This window comes from Peromyscus eremicus, chromosome 9, assembly GCF_949786415.1.
Source record: "Peromyscus eremicus chromosome 9, PerEre_H2_v1, whole genome shotgun sequence".
Classification (NCBI taxonomy): Eukaryota; Metazoa; Chordata; class Mammalia; order Rodentia; family Cricetidae; genus Peromyscus; species Peromyscus eremicus.
The window spans coordinates 925,201-941,185 of record NC_081425.1 but is presented as its reverse complement, the minus strand read 5'-3'; the positions used below and the strand labels follow the sequence as shown (position 1 = coordinate 941,185).

General features: G+C 40.6%; 1 protein-coding gene across 1 annotated transcript in view; it reads left to right on the top strand.

The window, feature by feature from the left end:
• The window catches only part of Itgbl1 (integrin subunit beta like 1), a 243,111-nt gene that overhangs the window by 96,395 nt on the left and 130,731 nt on the right, over positions 1-15,985 (top strand). The window contains exon 3 of the mRNA XM_059273160.1: positions 9,838-9,984. Coding sequence (XP_059129143.1) covers positions 9,838-9,984 — 147 coding nt within the window. The remainder of the gene's footprint in view (positions 1-9,837; positions 9,985-15,985) is intronic.

The following is a 15,985-nucleotide window of genomic DNA, read 5'->3' as shown; positions in this document are numbered from 1 at the left end:
TCATCTATCTATCTATCTATCTATCTATCTATCTATCTATCTATCTATCTATCTATCTATCTATCTACCTATCTATCTGTGTGTGTGTGTGTGTGTGTGTGTGTGTGTGTGTCCTATTGGTAACATGTAGTCTTAAAGTACTTGTGAGAACCTGTTTGAAAATCACGAATTAAAACTCATTGTATAAAAACAGCAACAGTGAAGTATTGCTACATTTCAGAACTCTGAAAGTTCTCAATACAAGGAGAGTTTAGGAATTATCACTGATTAGAGGAGACCAGAACAACCAGCCCTTTATTATTAGGCAATTGTTCACAGTGACAATAAAATACCTCCTCTTGAAACAAGTCTTTTGTTGGCTTACTCTTTAAATATGTGTAGCAGCTACTGTTCAATGTCCTTTGATACAGTATGTATCAATATGCTCCAAACTCACACAAATGTAATATATAATACCTAATAAACCTTGCATTTTAGTTGAAGTTAGTTCTAAGAGTTGCAGCCAGGAAATAGGCTCCATCACATAGGAAGTGTTTATGTTTTTATACATTGAATTCTGAGATAACATTTGATTCCTAGAAGAGCTAAAAACATAGCTCAGCTTCTTTGCACACCCTTCATCCAGCCTCCTCTGCTGTCAACATCTTATGTACTACAAGGCAATTACAAATTAAAAGAAAAACATTTTTAAGTAGATTGCAAGCATTTCTGATTTCTCTCTAGTTTTCCCATAGATATCCTGTTTGTGCTCTAGGATTCCTCCAGGTCTCATGCTATCCTTAGTTTTCATGCTGTTTTGGTCCCTTTTCTCATTGTCCTCACATATTTACTTACGATGTACTTCTTTAGGGCCTTCTTTGTGGCACTTTAGCCCAATTGTTGCATGGGTCCTAAGCCATAGAGTCATTGTTCATAGTCCTGGCCTATGTGGGGTGGACTTGCTTATCAGTAAACATGATCCTTGTGGTATATATCTTGGGATTCAATTTCTCTACAAGATAAGAGATTTAGAAGAAAGAAAAGTGCTATCTTTTCCTCATTTTCCCTCCTTTTGTTCAGCAGAGGAAAGTATAATAAATTTTCATTGATATACACAAATGTCTAATTGATTTAGAAATATTTTCAATACTAAAAACATTTTTATTTTCAGTTGGAAACAGTTACCGTACATATAAATGCATCCAATTTCTGAATTGCTCTAGGATGCCTTCTGTCTTAGGATTTCTATTGCTGCAAAGAGACATCATGACCACGGCAATTCTTTTTTTTTCCCGAGACAAGGTTTCTCTGTGTAGTTTTTGGTGCCTGTCCTAGATCTTGCTCTGTAGACCTGGCTGGCCTCGAACTCACAGAGATCTGCCTGGCTCTGCCTCCAGAGTGCTGGGATTAAAGGTGTGTGCCACCACTGCCTGGCCCTTCAATGGCAACTCTTATAAAGGAAAAAATTTAATTGGATGGCTTGCAGTTTCAGAGATTTAATCCATCATTGTCATGTTGGGACATGGCAGCATGCAGGCAGACATAGTGCTGGAGAAGGAGCTGAGAGTGGAAAAGGAGCTACATTTTGATCCTGAAAGCAACAGGAAGTGGTCTGAGACACAAGGTGTGGCTTGAACATATATGAAACCTCAAAGCCCATCCCCATAGTGCTTCCTTCAACAAGGCCATACCTACTCCAACAAAGTCATACCTCCTAATAGTATCACTGCCCATGAGCTTATGGGGGTCAATTATATTCAAACTACCACATTCCACTCCCTGCCCTACAATAAGCTTGTAACTATATCATAATGCAAAATGTATTTAGTCCAACTTCAAAAGTCTCTGTAGTTTATCACAGTCTCAACAATGTTTTAAAGTCCAGAGTTCAAAGTCTCTTCTGAGATTCACGCAATCTTTAAACTGTAATCCCCTAGAAAATCAAAATAATATTAAAAACACCAGATCACATATTTCCAACATATAATGGCATAAAATATACGTTACCACATTACCGTTCAAAAATGTAGGGAAGAGAGCTTAGTGAGGAAATACTGGACCAAAGCAAGACCAAAAACCATCTGGGCAAATTCCAAACTCTATGCATTGTAGACGAATTTCTAAATGGTCTTATTAAATAAAAAACATGGAGCCAAATATAGGGGTGAAAGCCTTAGAGACCAGGGAATTAGGGAAAGCCACCAGCCAACCTTACCTCACCAACTCTGCAGCTTCCAAATGCGAGCTGCTTCCTGTCTACTCACGTCTTTATATGCCTTGCTTTTCTGCCCTCTCATTGGCTTTTAGCCCAGCTACCTCATTTCTTTGTCACTGCCTGTCTGTACAGACCTCCAGGTCTCTATGATTGGTACTGGTAATAAAGGCATGTGTCTTCATACTTGTCTCTGTTCCCTAGTATGGCCTTGAGCACACAGAGAGACCCTGTCTGATAAGTGATCAGATTAAGGGTGTGTACTACCTGACTTTGTTTACTTAAAGTGGCTGGCCTTTTTCACTGATCTCCAGGCAAGATTTATTTATCAAAGCACAAATAAAATATCACCACAATGCATCTCCATGTCTGATGTCAAAATGCTCTTCAAAACTCCAACTCCTTTCAGCTTTCTCTCTCTTGGGCTGTTTCCATTCCCTGTTAGCAGCTTTCCTGGGAAGGTATCCTATCTCCATCCATCTCTGTCATCTCCAATATCTTGGGGTCTCCAATGAAATCCAGTCTTCACATTCACAGCTTCAAACATTGGCATCTCTAGGTCTCAATTCATAGATACCCCTGACACATGGCTGAACTTAGCAGTTTTCTTTAGTCACTGAGGGAGATTATATAACCTCTTTCTTCTATCCTTAAATCCAGAACCATGTGGCTGAAGTTGCCAAGTTCTGCTGCTTACTAGAGCTGGAACATGCTCCCCTCATTCAATTACATCTTCACCAGCTTTTTGTTCCTGATGGTTACCTTCACTGCCTAAGCTTGGCTGTCCTGGAACTTGCTCTACATACCAGGCTGGGCTCAAACTCAGAGATCTACCAGCCTCTGTCTTTCCAGTCCTGGGACTAAAGGTGTACATCACCACACCAGGCTCTAAACTTCTCTTTAATTCCTTAGCTAGGTACGATTTTGACCTGAAGTCACCACTTCCTTTATTCCACTTCTTAATCTGTTTATCTCTTTGAATACAGGACTTAGCTCCATTCCACTCCCTGGTGCTCCTTTTCTCCTCATTTTTTTTATTATAATAGTTTGGCTGATGGCTCAGGCTTATTACTAGCTAGCTCTTACAACTGAAATTATTCCATTTCTATTAATTTATGTATTGCCAAGCCACTGTGGCATTACTGGTCTGCTGGCATTTGCTCCTTGAGTGGCTGGATGGAGTCTCTCTGGACTCTGTCCTTCTTTCTTCCTGTATTCAGTTTGGCTTTTCTGCCTAGCTATAGTCTGCCTTGCCATAGACCAAAGCAGCTTTATTTATTAACCAATGGGAGCAACACATATTCATAGCATATAGAAAGATGTCCCATATTGTAGCTGGAGTTTTCCTGCCTGGCCCACAGTCAGGATAAATCTCTCTCACCTGCCAGTCCCACAGCCGCTCAGACCCGACCAAGTAAACACAGAGACTTATACTGGTTACAAACTGTATGGCTGTGGCAGGCTTCTTGCTAACTGTTCTTACAGCTTAAATTAATCCATTTCCATTAATCTATACCTTGCCACATGGCTCATGGCTTACCGGCATCTTCACAAGCTGTTTCTCATCATGGCGGCTGGCAGTGTCTCTCTGACTCAGCTTTCCACTTCCCAGCTTTATTCTCCTCCTTGTCCCGCCTACACTTCCTGCCTAGCCAATGGCCAATCAGTGTTTTATTTATTGACTAATTAGCAACACATTTGCCATACAGAACATCCCACAGCACCATATCATTTCCCCTTTTCTGTCTAATCAAAAAGGAAGGTTTTAACTTTAACATAGTAAAATTACATAAAACAGTTATCAAGCAAGAATTATACATTTTATACTTTTCCTTGCTCAGATTGTTCCTTTTCATTATAAATCCCCATTAGAGTTGACACTAATAACCACACCACAGAGTCTATATACTACTATGCTGTTTTGAAATTTCCTCTGTCAAAAGAATTAATCCAAAGCTCTTCACTTTAACCCAGGCAGACTCTTTGGACAAGGGCAAAAAGCAGCCACTTTCTTCACCAAAATATCACAAGAATAATCTCTAGGTAACATACTAAAATTCTTCTCCTCTGAAACTCTTGAGCCATCTCCTCACAGTTCAAATCACTCTTAGCATCACTGTCGTCCAAGCTCCTACTGGTATTTCTCAATAAGCAGAGCTTAGAGCACTTTACTGCTTTCCCAACACAAACTCCCAAAATCCAAATTCATCCAAACAAAAACATGGTCAGGCCTATCACAGCAATACCACAGTCCTTGGTACCAACTTCTATCTTAGTGAGGGATTTTATTGCTGTGAACAGACACCATGGCCACGACAACTTTTATAAGGAGAATATTTTACTGGGTGGCTTGTTTACAGTTTCAGAGGTTCAGTTCCTTATCATCAGGGCAGGGAGCATGGTGGTACGAAGGCAGACATGGTGCTGGAGTAGCTGAGAGTCCTACATCTTACAGGCAACAGGAAGTCAACTGACAGTCACACTGAGGGAAGCTGGAGCAAGAGATCTCAAAGCCTACCCTCACAGTGATATACTTCCTCCAAGAAGGTCACACCTCCTAACAGTGCCATTCCCTTTGGGGGGCATTTTCTTTCAAACCACCACACAGGATGTGTTCTGGGCATATATGAGACCTCAACCCACCCCACAACAGTCACATACTTCCTCCAACAAGGCCATAGCAACTCCAACAATCAACACCTCCAAATAGTACCACTCCTCATGAGCTTATGGGGATCAATTATGTTCAAACTATCATACCTTCTAAAGAACTCACCAGCAGTTCAGAGAGAGGATAATCCCTTCACATTGCCCTCCTAAAATCCATCAGGAAGTGATTAGCCAGTGACAGTGGCTTGATTACTCTTTCACAAAATCCTTTCTGTATCACCATAGGAGTAAAGAGTTAACTCACTCAGGAGACTAGGTCTCAGAGTTCTTCCTCAGGACAGAAGTATTGATTTCATATTTCACTGCAGCCTGTCTTCTTTCTCTGTAACTGACATCACCATGGCTGAGCCTGCAAAGAATAAAAGGAACTTTCAACATAAAGCATATGTTGTCCTCACTGCATTAGCTGGGTGTTACTTTGCTCTTCTCTGACATTTTTGTTTTGTGTGTTTGTTTTCTCTTGACTCCTTAGAACTTATTTGAAGGTCAATGGACTTGTTCTCAAATATGCTGAATTATTTATTTAAATATTGAATTTCAGAGTTATGGAAATTTAAGTTTTAGAAAAGAAACAACAGAACTGTCCATTCCGTAGAGTCAGGCTTGAAGGCTACTTTTCTGGCTAGGACTTGTAGCCATGGGCTATCTAAAATCACCTTTAGACCTGAGATATGTGAACCTGGTTCTAGGTCACATGGATTAGGGGTCACACTCTGACTCACAGAAATGTGTTATGATGGGAAAGAAGTTTGGAGGTGATTCTCTGAACAATGTAACACATGAAGTCCTAACATTTGCTTCTATAAACGTGACATGCTCTTGCCTGGAAATAATGTATTCAAGGTGGAATTCAGTAAGAAGAAATCATGCTGTAATAGAACTTGGGTCTCCCAGGACCACTGTGAGGAATAAACTCCTTAGAACTTTGCTTCCACTGATGACCCTTGGGGTCAGTTTGGCATAGATTATATCTTCCTATTCTGTATAAGTTTCCTTTATTTCTCTCTGTTTTTAATATCCCTCTTTAAAATTTTGTAATCTTTAACTCATAAAAACTATCAAATATTGGCTATCTCTAACACACATACACATCTTTAAATTAGGATATAAGGTGATCCATACAATGTAAAAGAATCACGGTTAGTCATTTTATTCTTGAATCAATCACTAATGCCATAGTTATTTAGCTTAGCTTCTGAGTAAATTCTACATCCTTTGCTGTTGATATGCACCATTTTTTTTATTGTGATTAAACATCAGAAATGGCTCAAATGAAACTGGAAAAGTGGCAATACACACAGTTCACCTAACACATTAGTACCAATAAAGAGTCAATACAATGATAAGATTCTTTACCAACTGAAAGAATCTTGTCCACTTCAAGAATTTAACTTAAGAGTGAATGAAAAAAAAAGAAAATAAAAGGAAAGGAAAGGGCGTGATTGGTTCTGGGTTTCAGCACTTGATGAATGAAAAAAAAATAAAAAAAAGAAAGGAATATGATTGTTCCTAGATATTGTGGAGAAAGATTATTTATAGATAGAAGGGCATAGACAGAATCAGGGACATCTGGGAGAGTCCCTGGACACGTCCTTGAGCCCTGTGAGGAGATGGGGGAGGTGAGGGGAGAGAGAAAAGAGGAAAGCAGTTGTAGCAGCTAGGAGGCCTAAAGAGAGTAGGTGAAAGAGACCAGGAAACCAAAATAGATTGTACAGAGAAGAGCAGCTGGTGGAAGGGCAGACCAGCTCCTGGGTTGGAGAAGGTTAGGGTAGGGTTGTATGCTAGGCAGGAGGACCCTGTAACAGGTGGGTGTAACAGGAATCTTAAAAGTTCTTATTAATAAAATCAAACCTGAGCCAGGTATTGGGGTGAACTCTGGAAGATCAGAGAGACAGAATGGGCCACAGCTACCTCACCTTGCCAGTTCCTCAGCTGATCCTGTTTCCTCAGACTGGAAGCCTTTGAGTCCTCATCCAGAATGAAACTCAGCTGAACTGCTGCTCGAAAGCCTGAAAGCTTAACCAGCCAAATGCTGCTAGTTTCTGGTCCTCATGCCTTATATACCTTTCTGCTTTCTACTACCATCCCCTGGGATTAAAGGCTCCCTTTCTGGGATTAAAGGCGTGAGTCACCATGTTTAGCTGTATCCTTGAACAGATGGATTTCTGCCTCTGGAATGCTAGGATTAAAGGCGTGAGTGCCACCATTTTCTAGCCTTTGTGTCTAGTGGCTGTTCTGTCTCTGACAGTTTATTAGGGTGCACAATATTTTAGGGAACACAATACCACGACAGGTGGAGACTGAGGGATGTAGGGAGGACCAGCAGCCAGGTCCACTTGGATATGTTAAATAGCCACCTCAGCAGTTTGTCCCAGATTTAAAACCTAACAAACAGTTTTATAAGTAGACTGGATGTTGGACAGGCACAATCTCTTATGCTTGTAAGAACACACACACACACACAAATAAATAATAACTAAATAAATAAATACTATCTTAAATGTAGATACAAGTTAGATTTTCTTAAATAAAACTAAAATGTTCAATTAAAATCCAAAGGCAATATGAAAGCAATTCTTATTCTAAACAGAAAAAATACACAAGCTCTGAGCATCAGTAGCAGAGGAAATGAATCTGCTAGGAACCACTCTGAGTTGGAAAGATGATTCATTACAATTTTCCCCAACATAATACTTTTGTTAATTATTTGGGAATTTTGTACAATGCACATCAATTACACTCGATTCTCACTCCTCCCAGGTCTACCCTCCCACCCTTGCATACCACTACCACTACCACCGCAAAAAAGAAAAAGAAAAATACAAAAAAAACCCCACAAAGTGATACATGTGAATAAAATGAACTTAATTAGAGTTCTTCTGAAGATTATTTTGGATAAGTTCAATAGAAACAGAAACATACACATAGACTGGATCCTGTGAAGAGGAATTTTAATCTTCAGCCAGTCATAGGTTCACAGTCTGATGAACACAATGGGTAGCCCATGATCCATGCATTCTGAATGACCTTCTGGATGCTCTCCTACCATATCAAAAGATTGTTGATATGAGGTTATATAATTTCAGACATTAAGACATAGTGCTATTATTATCTTGAGTATGTAGGAATGTGCTCCCTACAACCCATCAAAACTACTCAACTTCCCAGGCCCAGTTAAAGGTCAAGGGAGGTCAGAAAGTATCATAATTTATTCCCAGAAGTTATAAACTATAGTCCTCCACACAAGGTGACAAACATTGGTGGATGACTACCTCAGTAACTTCCATCATATCTGCTTGAGTTTGAAATCTGTAAATTCTTGGACAAAGAATTTTATGTGATTTGAATTTAGGGCTGACTGATAAACAGAAAACAAAAACATTAATATGCTTTCTCAAATAGGACTTAATAAAGCCTATATTCATAACCATTTAAATAGCACAGCCTAAAAGCAAAATGATAATTGAGAACAGGGAAGACTGAGACAAACTAATGAGGATGTGGCTGTTCTCTTTTTGATTATGGATCCAAATGTCTTCATTAAGAAACACAATGCATTGCAGCCCACTACCTGTGGTGGGATGCCTTGACGCAGGGGGAGGGGCTTGGACCTGCCTCAATTGAATATACCAGGCTCTGCTGACTCCTCTTGTCTGAGGAGGGAATGGAGGATAGGTTGGGGGGAGAAATGCTGGTGGGTGGGAGGAGGGAAGAGAGGGGGATCTGTGGTTGGTATGTAAAAATGAATAAAAAATTCTTAATTAAAAAAAATCACAATGCACACTTTAATGTCTATGCCATTCCATGGTGATAATTAGTATGTGCATAAAAGAAATATCAGGATTAGAACTAGGTGAGTGAAGGACACTCACACACTTGCCTGGAGCTGCTTGCCCTGGGTGGGTAGAAGAAACCATGGGTCTGCCGAACGCCTTCTGGTGCCAATAGGTTGGGCGCCATTATGGTGTGCAAATATATGGTGGAGTGTGGGAGAGAGAGGGGGCAGAATGGTTCATGTCCTGTTGAGAGAGGTAGATCTGAAGAGGTGAAGGTAGTGAGGAAAGGGCTGATAAGGCCTGCCTACCACCTGGGACCATGATGATGTCTGGGCCTGGGCTGCTGCTAAGGGCCATGTCTGGTTGATGTCCATGACTCCTGTTATCACCAAATACTATTTTTAGAATAGGGCTGCACAGAATTGGCCCACCCTTCACTGGCTGCAGTATCTGTAAAGCAGGCCCTGTACCTTGCCTGGGCAGCACAGTAGAGCTGACCCTGTTGACAGCAGTGGTGGTGGTGGTGGTGGTGAATTGGCCCCAAGAATGTCAACGTAAGAGATCTGGTCTTGCTCTCATCTGCCTTGTGGTGGCATGGGTGAGGGAGAGACGCCTTACCCACCTCCTCTCACCAATGTGGCAAGTGGGAGAGCTGGCCTTATGGACATGAGGATGGGAGACCTGGTCCTGCCTCTTACCAGCTGCCACACTCAGGAGAGTGGGTCCTGCACCTTGCCTGGGTAAAATAGTAGAGCTGGCCCTGGTGGTTTGGGTGCAGTTAAGCTAATGGAGGGTGTGAAAGCAGGAGAACTGGTCCCACCCCTCGCTGAGGGCAGCATTGGGTAAACTAGCTAGGAGCAGTGCTGGAGAGCTTGCACTTGTGTTAAGGATGATGGAGAGCTGGTGAGTTGACCAACTCAGTTACCATCCAGGCCCAGAAACAGGGCTATGAGTTGACTCACCTCAATATCCATCCCATCTGTGACCTGATGAAGTATGTGAAGGGGCTGGTTCTGCAGATCCAAAGCTACAAAATTTCCATGATGTGGGGCAGCAGTAGGATATCCAAGAGTAATCCCAGTGAGGGCCTAGTATATAGTATAGCAAAAGCAACACCACCCTTAGAAGTTCTCGTTATGATAAGCCCTTCCTTGGTTAAAAAAAAAATCTGAGTCTCACCAGATGTTGTTGATTTCTCAGGCCATGGTACTTGTGACTGCGGCAAGTGCAAGTGTGACATGGGTTGGTCTGGGGAAGCCTGCCAGTACCCAAACAAGTGTGACCTGACAAAAAAAATCAGCAACCAGATGTGCAGGAACTCTCAAGATGTCATCTGCTCCAATGCAGGTAAGAGCTGAATCCCTGTACAGTTCTTCATTAAAATAATCAAAATTTGGATTTTAATGGAATTTTATAGATGTAGAAATGGTAAACATCTGAATGAGACCACTTTTGAGTATGCATTTTAAAAGCGAAATTTAGATACATTGATACAGAAAAGGATGTCATCTTGCTTGCTGAGTCTCACTAGTTTGATACTCTCCAGCTGTTTATGATGCATCCTTCAAGAAAGGTATTCACCAGAAATGAAGCTGGATGATGTTTTGTGTGAATGGAAAGCAGTGATGTTGAGTGCTGGATTAAAGTGTTGATTAACACTTATATGACTGACTTAATTATTTTATATTAGAGATCAAGAGTGCTTAGAATTTACACCTTAGCAGCAATGGAGGTGTGGTGGGATGGTCTGTATGTCAAGTATGTTGCTGATTGGTCAATAAATAAATCACTGATTGGCCAGTGGCCAGGCAGGAAGTATAGGCGGGACAAGGAGAAGAATAAAGCTGGGAAGTGGAAGGCTGAGAGAGAGAGAGAGAGACACTGCCAGCCACCACGAAGACAAACAGCATGTGAAGATGCCGGTAAGCCACGAGCCATGTGGCAAGGTATAGATTTATGGAAATGGATTAATTTAAGCTGTAAGAACAGTTAGCAAGAAGCCTGCCACGGCCATACAGTTTCTAACCAATATAAGTCTCTGTGTTTACTTGGTCAGGTCTGAGCGGCTGTGGGACTGGCAGGTGAGAGAGATTTGTCCTGACTGTGGGCCAGGCAGGAAAACTCTAGCTACAGAGCTAGAATTTTCAATTTGATGGAAGTTTCAGATACTGAGTATGAACCTCCTTGAGGATATAATGATAGCAAAGTTTTTTGTTTGTTTTGATTTTGGTTTTTGTTTTGCTAAATATTTGTGTATTTCATAGGAGTTACATAGAAATATTGCTTAGAAGTTAGAGAGAAGCTGTTAAAATTAGTTAGCAAAACCTCATAAAAAGAACAGTTGCAGTTTAGAGTGAAGTGGTAGTTAGATGCTGTAATTATAACTAAATTGCCTCAGCATGTGTGCACATGGAACCTCAAAGTCACTTTTTCTCAACTATGTTGAACCTGAACATCCAAAGGAAAGTACTAAAATTTCAGTGCTCATGTGCCGCCCTGGAGGTTCAGCTTCAACTGTTTTGATATAGTGTGAGCATTCTTGTTGTTGTTTTGTTTTTTTTCAGAGCTAGAGGATTTATTTTTCAGTGACTGTGAGTGCGTGAATCATCTTCATTCACTTAGTAGAGAGTCGTTTGCTATCAGTTTGTTTGATATTCTGTTCTGCTGGCCTTTTCTTGTTTCTACACCAGCAAGAGAGGGAGAAACTCAAACTAGTGAGAAAGTATTGCAAATCAGAAAGCTTTTTCAGCAACTCCACAGCAAGCAAATATGCATAACCAGCTATGAAGAGCAGCTATTTGCCTATCGTCCTTACTTTACTTGTTGGTTTGGGTTTTGAGTCCATCTGTGTGGTCAGATCCAGAGGTACAAGATTTGTTCCACATGGTAAAGGAAAGCCTTTGACTATTTAGACATATATCCCACCCCTGAAGCTTGCATTATTGTAAGCAGAGCGGGGACTTTTCCACAGTTTGATTGTGACAAATTGCTTAGTGTAGATTAAGCTCAGTAAGGTTATTTTGATAATGGAATCAGGGCTGTATGCAGAGCGAGGGCTGTTAGCATCTATTAGGCCAGAATGAGCAAACTGAGCAGTTAGATCAGACTGTCTTCAAGACAGTCTCTTCAGCTCTCTGCCTACTGCAGTCTTTTCTTTGCTCATAGTAATTCTTTGACTCATAATCACCCACGAACACACACACACACACACACACACACACACACACACACACACACATGTACAGACATACAAATAAAACATACATACAAACACACACACATAAATACATACACAAACACATATACACAAACAGACACAAATGAATGTTATTGAATCTGAAGATATTTTAGGGAATGTGACTTGGCACATTAATATTACATGAAAGAGAAAATATGAAGAATTGCCCCCCCCCCCCCCCCCCCCCCCCCCCCCCCGCCCCGCTTGAGGCAAAGTCTTACTCTTTGGGTGGTCTGAACTCACTATACAGACCAAGCTAGTTTCAGTTAGCCTGGGATTAGCTTTTGCTTTGCAAGTGCTGGGATTAAAGGTTTGCATTAACATTCCTGGCACATTCCTATACTACAGCCATCCTCTTATTCCTTTTCTTTTTAAGGTGTGTGTGTGTGTGTGTGTGTGTGTGTGTGTGTGTGTGTGTTAATGTTGTTGTTGCTGTTTTGAATTTTTTGAGGAAAGGTTTCATTGTGTAGCTCAGGCTGGCTTAACTCTCTCTACAATCCTGATTAGATTCAAACTTAGTGTGATCTTCCTGCCTCTGTCCCTAGTACTGGGGTCACATAATGGGCCATTATGCTCACTGTCTTAGTTAGAGTTTCTGTTGCTGTGAAAATACACTGTGACCACAGCAACTCTTATAAAGGAAAGCATTTAATTGGGGTGCTTGGTATTAGTTCATTATCTTCATGGTGGGGAGCATGGTGGCGTGCAGGCAGACATGGTGCTGGCTACATCTTGATCAGAAAGCAACAGGAAGTGGACTGTCTCATTGGGTGTGACTTGAGCATAAAAGAGAACTCAAGCCTGCCTCTACAGTAATATACTTTCTCCAACAAGACCACACATACTTCAAAAGATCACACCTCTTAATAGTGCCACTTCTTTGGGGGGCCATTTTCTTTCAAACCACCACACCCACTGTCCATTTATCTATTTTCTTTAATGAAATGTTGCTCGATTTGACCTTTGTGATGCCTTCTCACAGCATCAGTATATTTATTTATTTGCCCAATTCTATACTATATACATCTAAAATTGTTTCTTTAAGAATTGTTCAAAAACATAACTATACAAAATAAATGTACAAAAACAAAAATGGACTTGGTTAAACTTCACGTCCACCCACCCTAACTCCCCCCAACCATGCCTCAGGTTAGGGGTCTAGTCAAAGCTATATTTATGTTACACGACTTCCTTTTAATCTTATTTTAGGGTGCTCATATCACTTATTTGAAATACAATTGAGATTATTCTTTGTTTACTTTTATTTTAGGACTTTTTGTTAACCTCTCTTCCATTTATTATTAATAAGTTTATAATATAGAGGATGAAGAGGGGTCCAAAGTCAACACTATGCAGAGGGTATACTCAGAGATTCATCACAGTGTTTAGCAAAAGAGAATCTCTCACACCTAGGAAGTGTTAGCTTTGTAAGAAACTAATTGCTACTTTGGGCTTTCTCTCCCCTTCTACCCCTTGTGCTATCCCCCTCTTTAAGTATTATTTTTTTGATGTTGAGTTTTGTGCAGGCAGTGTGTGCACAGGAGTATGCAAGTGTATGTGCCTATGCAGGTATATAGAGCCCAGAACAATATGCTGGATATCTTGCCTTAGTGCCTTAACAGGATCTTTCACTGACTGGGAAGATTACCAATAACACTATGCTGTCTGTCCAGTAAGCTCCTAGGACCACCTCTCTCTCTCCCAGGGCTGAAGGGGAAAACACGCAGAACTTTGTCTGGCTTTTTACATAGGTGCTGGGGATTTGAACTCAAGCCCTCATCCTGTAGAGTAAGCACACTTACCCACTGAGCCATCTCTCCAGAACCAGGATTTTTCTTTATCCTTCACATACAAGGCAGCAAGACCACTATGCTATTCAACAGTCAGCCTCTGCCACTCAATTCCACATGAGAGTTGAGTATTTGAGAGTCTTTTCTATTCTTTTCTCAACAGCTTAGTACTGAGTTTTTCTGTGCAATGCTATTTACTCAGTTTGCCTCCTATACTTAGGCATTTAGAGCTTCTATTATTTGGAAGTTATAAATAATAATCCATGGCATTATTTGGTTTACCTGCATTTTCCTTCTTTTGGAGATCTTAATATCAGGATAAATATCAGGAGGGAGATTCATAGGCCAAAAGGAAAAGTTGTACTCAAACTTACATTTAATTCTTGCCTTCACATTTTGTCTTAATATATAAGCCTTTTGGTTTCCTTTGCCAATCTTGATCTCACCCACTTCTCCTTTAATAATAATTTTCACCAGCCTATTTCATTACCAGCTACTCCAGATTGTATACTTCCCTGTGCTGGCTAGTTTTGACATGCTGGAACAGAGGGAGCTTCAATTGAGAAAATTCTTCCATAAGATCTGGCTGTAAGGCATTTTCTTAATTAGTGATTGATGGGGGAGGTTCCTGCTTATTGTAGGCAGTGCCACCCCTGGGCTGGTGATATTGGGTTCTATAAGAAGGCAGGGTGAGCAAGCCATGAGGAGCAAGCCAGTAAGCAGCAGTCCTCCATACCTCTGCATGACCTCCTGTGTCCAGGTTCCTGCCTTGCTTAAGTTCCTGTCCCAACCTCCTTTTGATGATGAACTATGATGTGGAAGTATAAGACAAATAAACCCTTTTCTCCCCAACTTTTGGTCATGGTGCTTCATCACAGAGATAGAAACCTGAACTAAGACATCTCCCTTAGTAATTCTGTCTTTTCTTATACTTTGGTTCTCTGGAAGCAGCTTGGGTATAGAAGAGGAAGGGGAGGTAACTCTTGTGGGTCATAAACTGAAAGGCATGTTTAGAAGGAACCAAGAGCAAAACTTCCAGAAGCTTTCTCTGTATCAGAGCCAGAAAGGTGACAATGTGCAGAGCAAGGTGAAGCCTCAGCACCTTAGAACAGAGGGAAGATTGGTATTCAAATCTGGTAAGTCATCATAGAGAGAACCAGCTTTGTTAGGCAGCAGGAAAAACTAGAGCTAAAATAATCAAGTACAAATCTACCATTCCTAGTGTGTGATTGACTGGCAACCAAGAGTGAGATGTAGGATGACACAGCAGGAACACAGGAGTCTGGCACTTCTGCTTGGGCTCCCATCTGCCATGTCTTGGAGGCTCGGATGTGATTCCTGCTGGATGGTGAGACAGGAAGTCTCTAAGCTGTTGGAGACTTCCCACTCTGGTGAAGAATGTGTGTGGATGGGAATGAGCCTGCCAGTAAAAGACGTCAGTGAGGAGTCATGAAACTTGGAGGCAGTATCAGTTCCTGCCCATCTTTCTGAACAGAAAATGACTTGTGCGTTTGCATCTCTCACCAAGCTATTCTCTGCTGCCAAACTATGGCAGGCTCCTGGTATTCCAGGACAATCTAAAATACTTAGCCAATATTCTTCAATTCTTTATCTCTGCCACATGTACTCATTATACGCTTATATCCAAACCCATCAGACTCTTACCTATTCTTTTATTTTTCACCATAATTATCTACTAATTTTTCTTATCATCACAAATCTTCTTGACCTTTCAATTCACTTATTGGAATTTTTTTCCGTTTATCAGCAATAACTTAAGAATTGACTTCTTCCTAATGCCTTTCTCCTCTTGCTGAATCAATCATTTTTGTACAACACTTACTTTGAAACTGTTATGAATGTTTTTCTGTTGTGTAGTTTCTGGTTTCATATGTTTGTATTGTATGTTTATAAAATATGGAGGTGTACATTTATATCATCTGCATTTTTCTTTCTGGTCTTTGATTTATGTAATTTTCTTTATCTTATTATCTCCTATAGTACTTTGACAGAAGCATAATAGGTCACAAGAAAGCTTAATGACTAAATATGTGGGTGGCAGAGAAACAGAAAGGAGAGATGTGAAAGTAAAAGAGAAAGGTGATAATGAGGGAAGAAACAAATGAAGCAGTACCAAAAATTATAACACTATATTTTAAGTAATATTTATAAATTAAAATAGGTTTCAGGAAAAAATAGTACAAGGAATTGAGTTTAATATATGTCAGATTCATAGGCGTTCCCTCAAGGTACACAACAACAAAGTCAGATTCTGCAAAATCACTGTTCATTTGTGATTTTATGAGAGGGGGCCTTACAT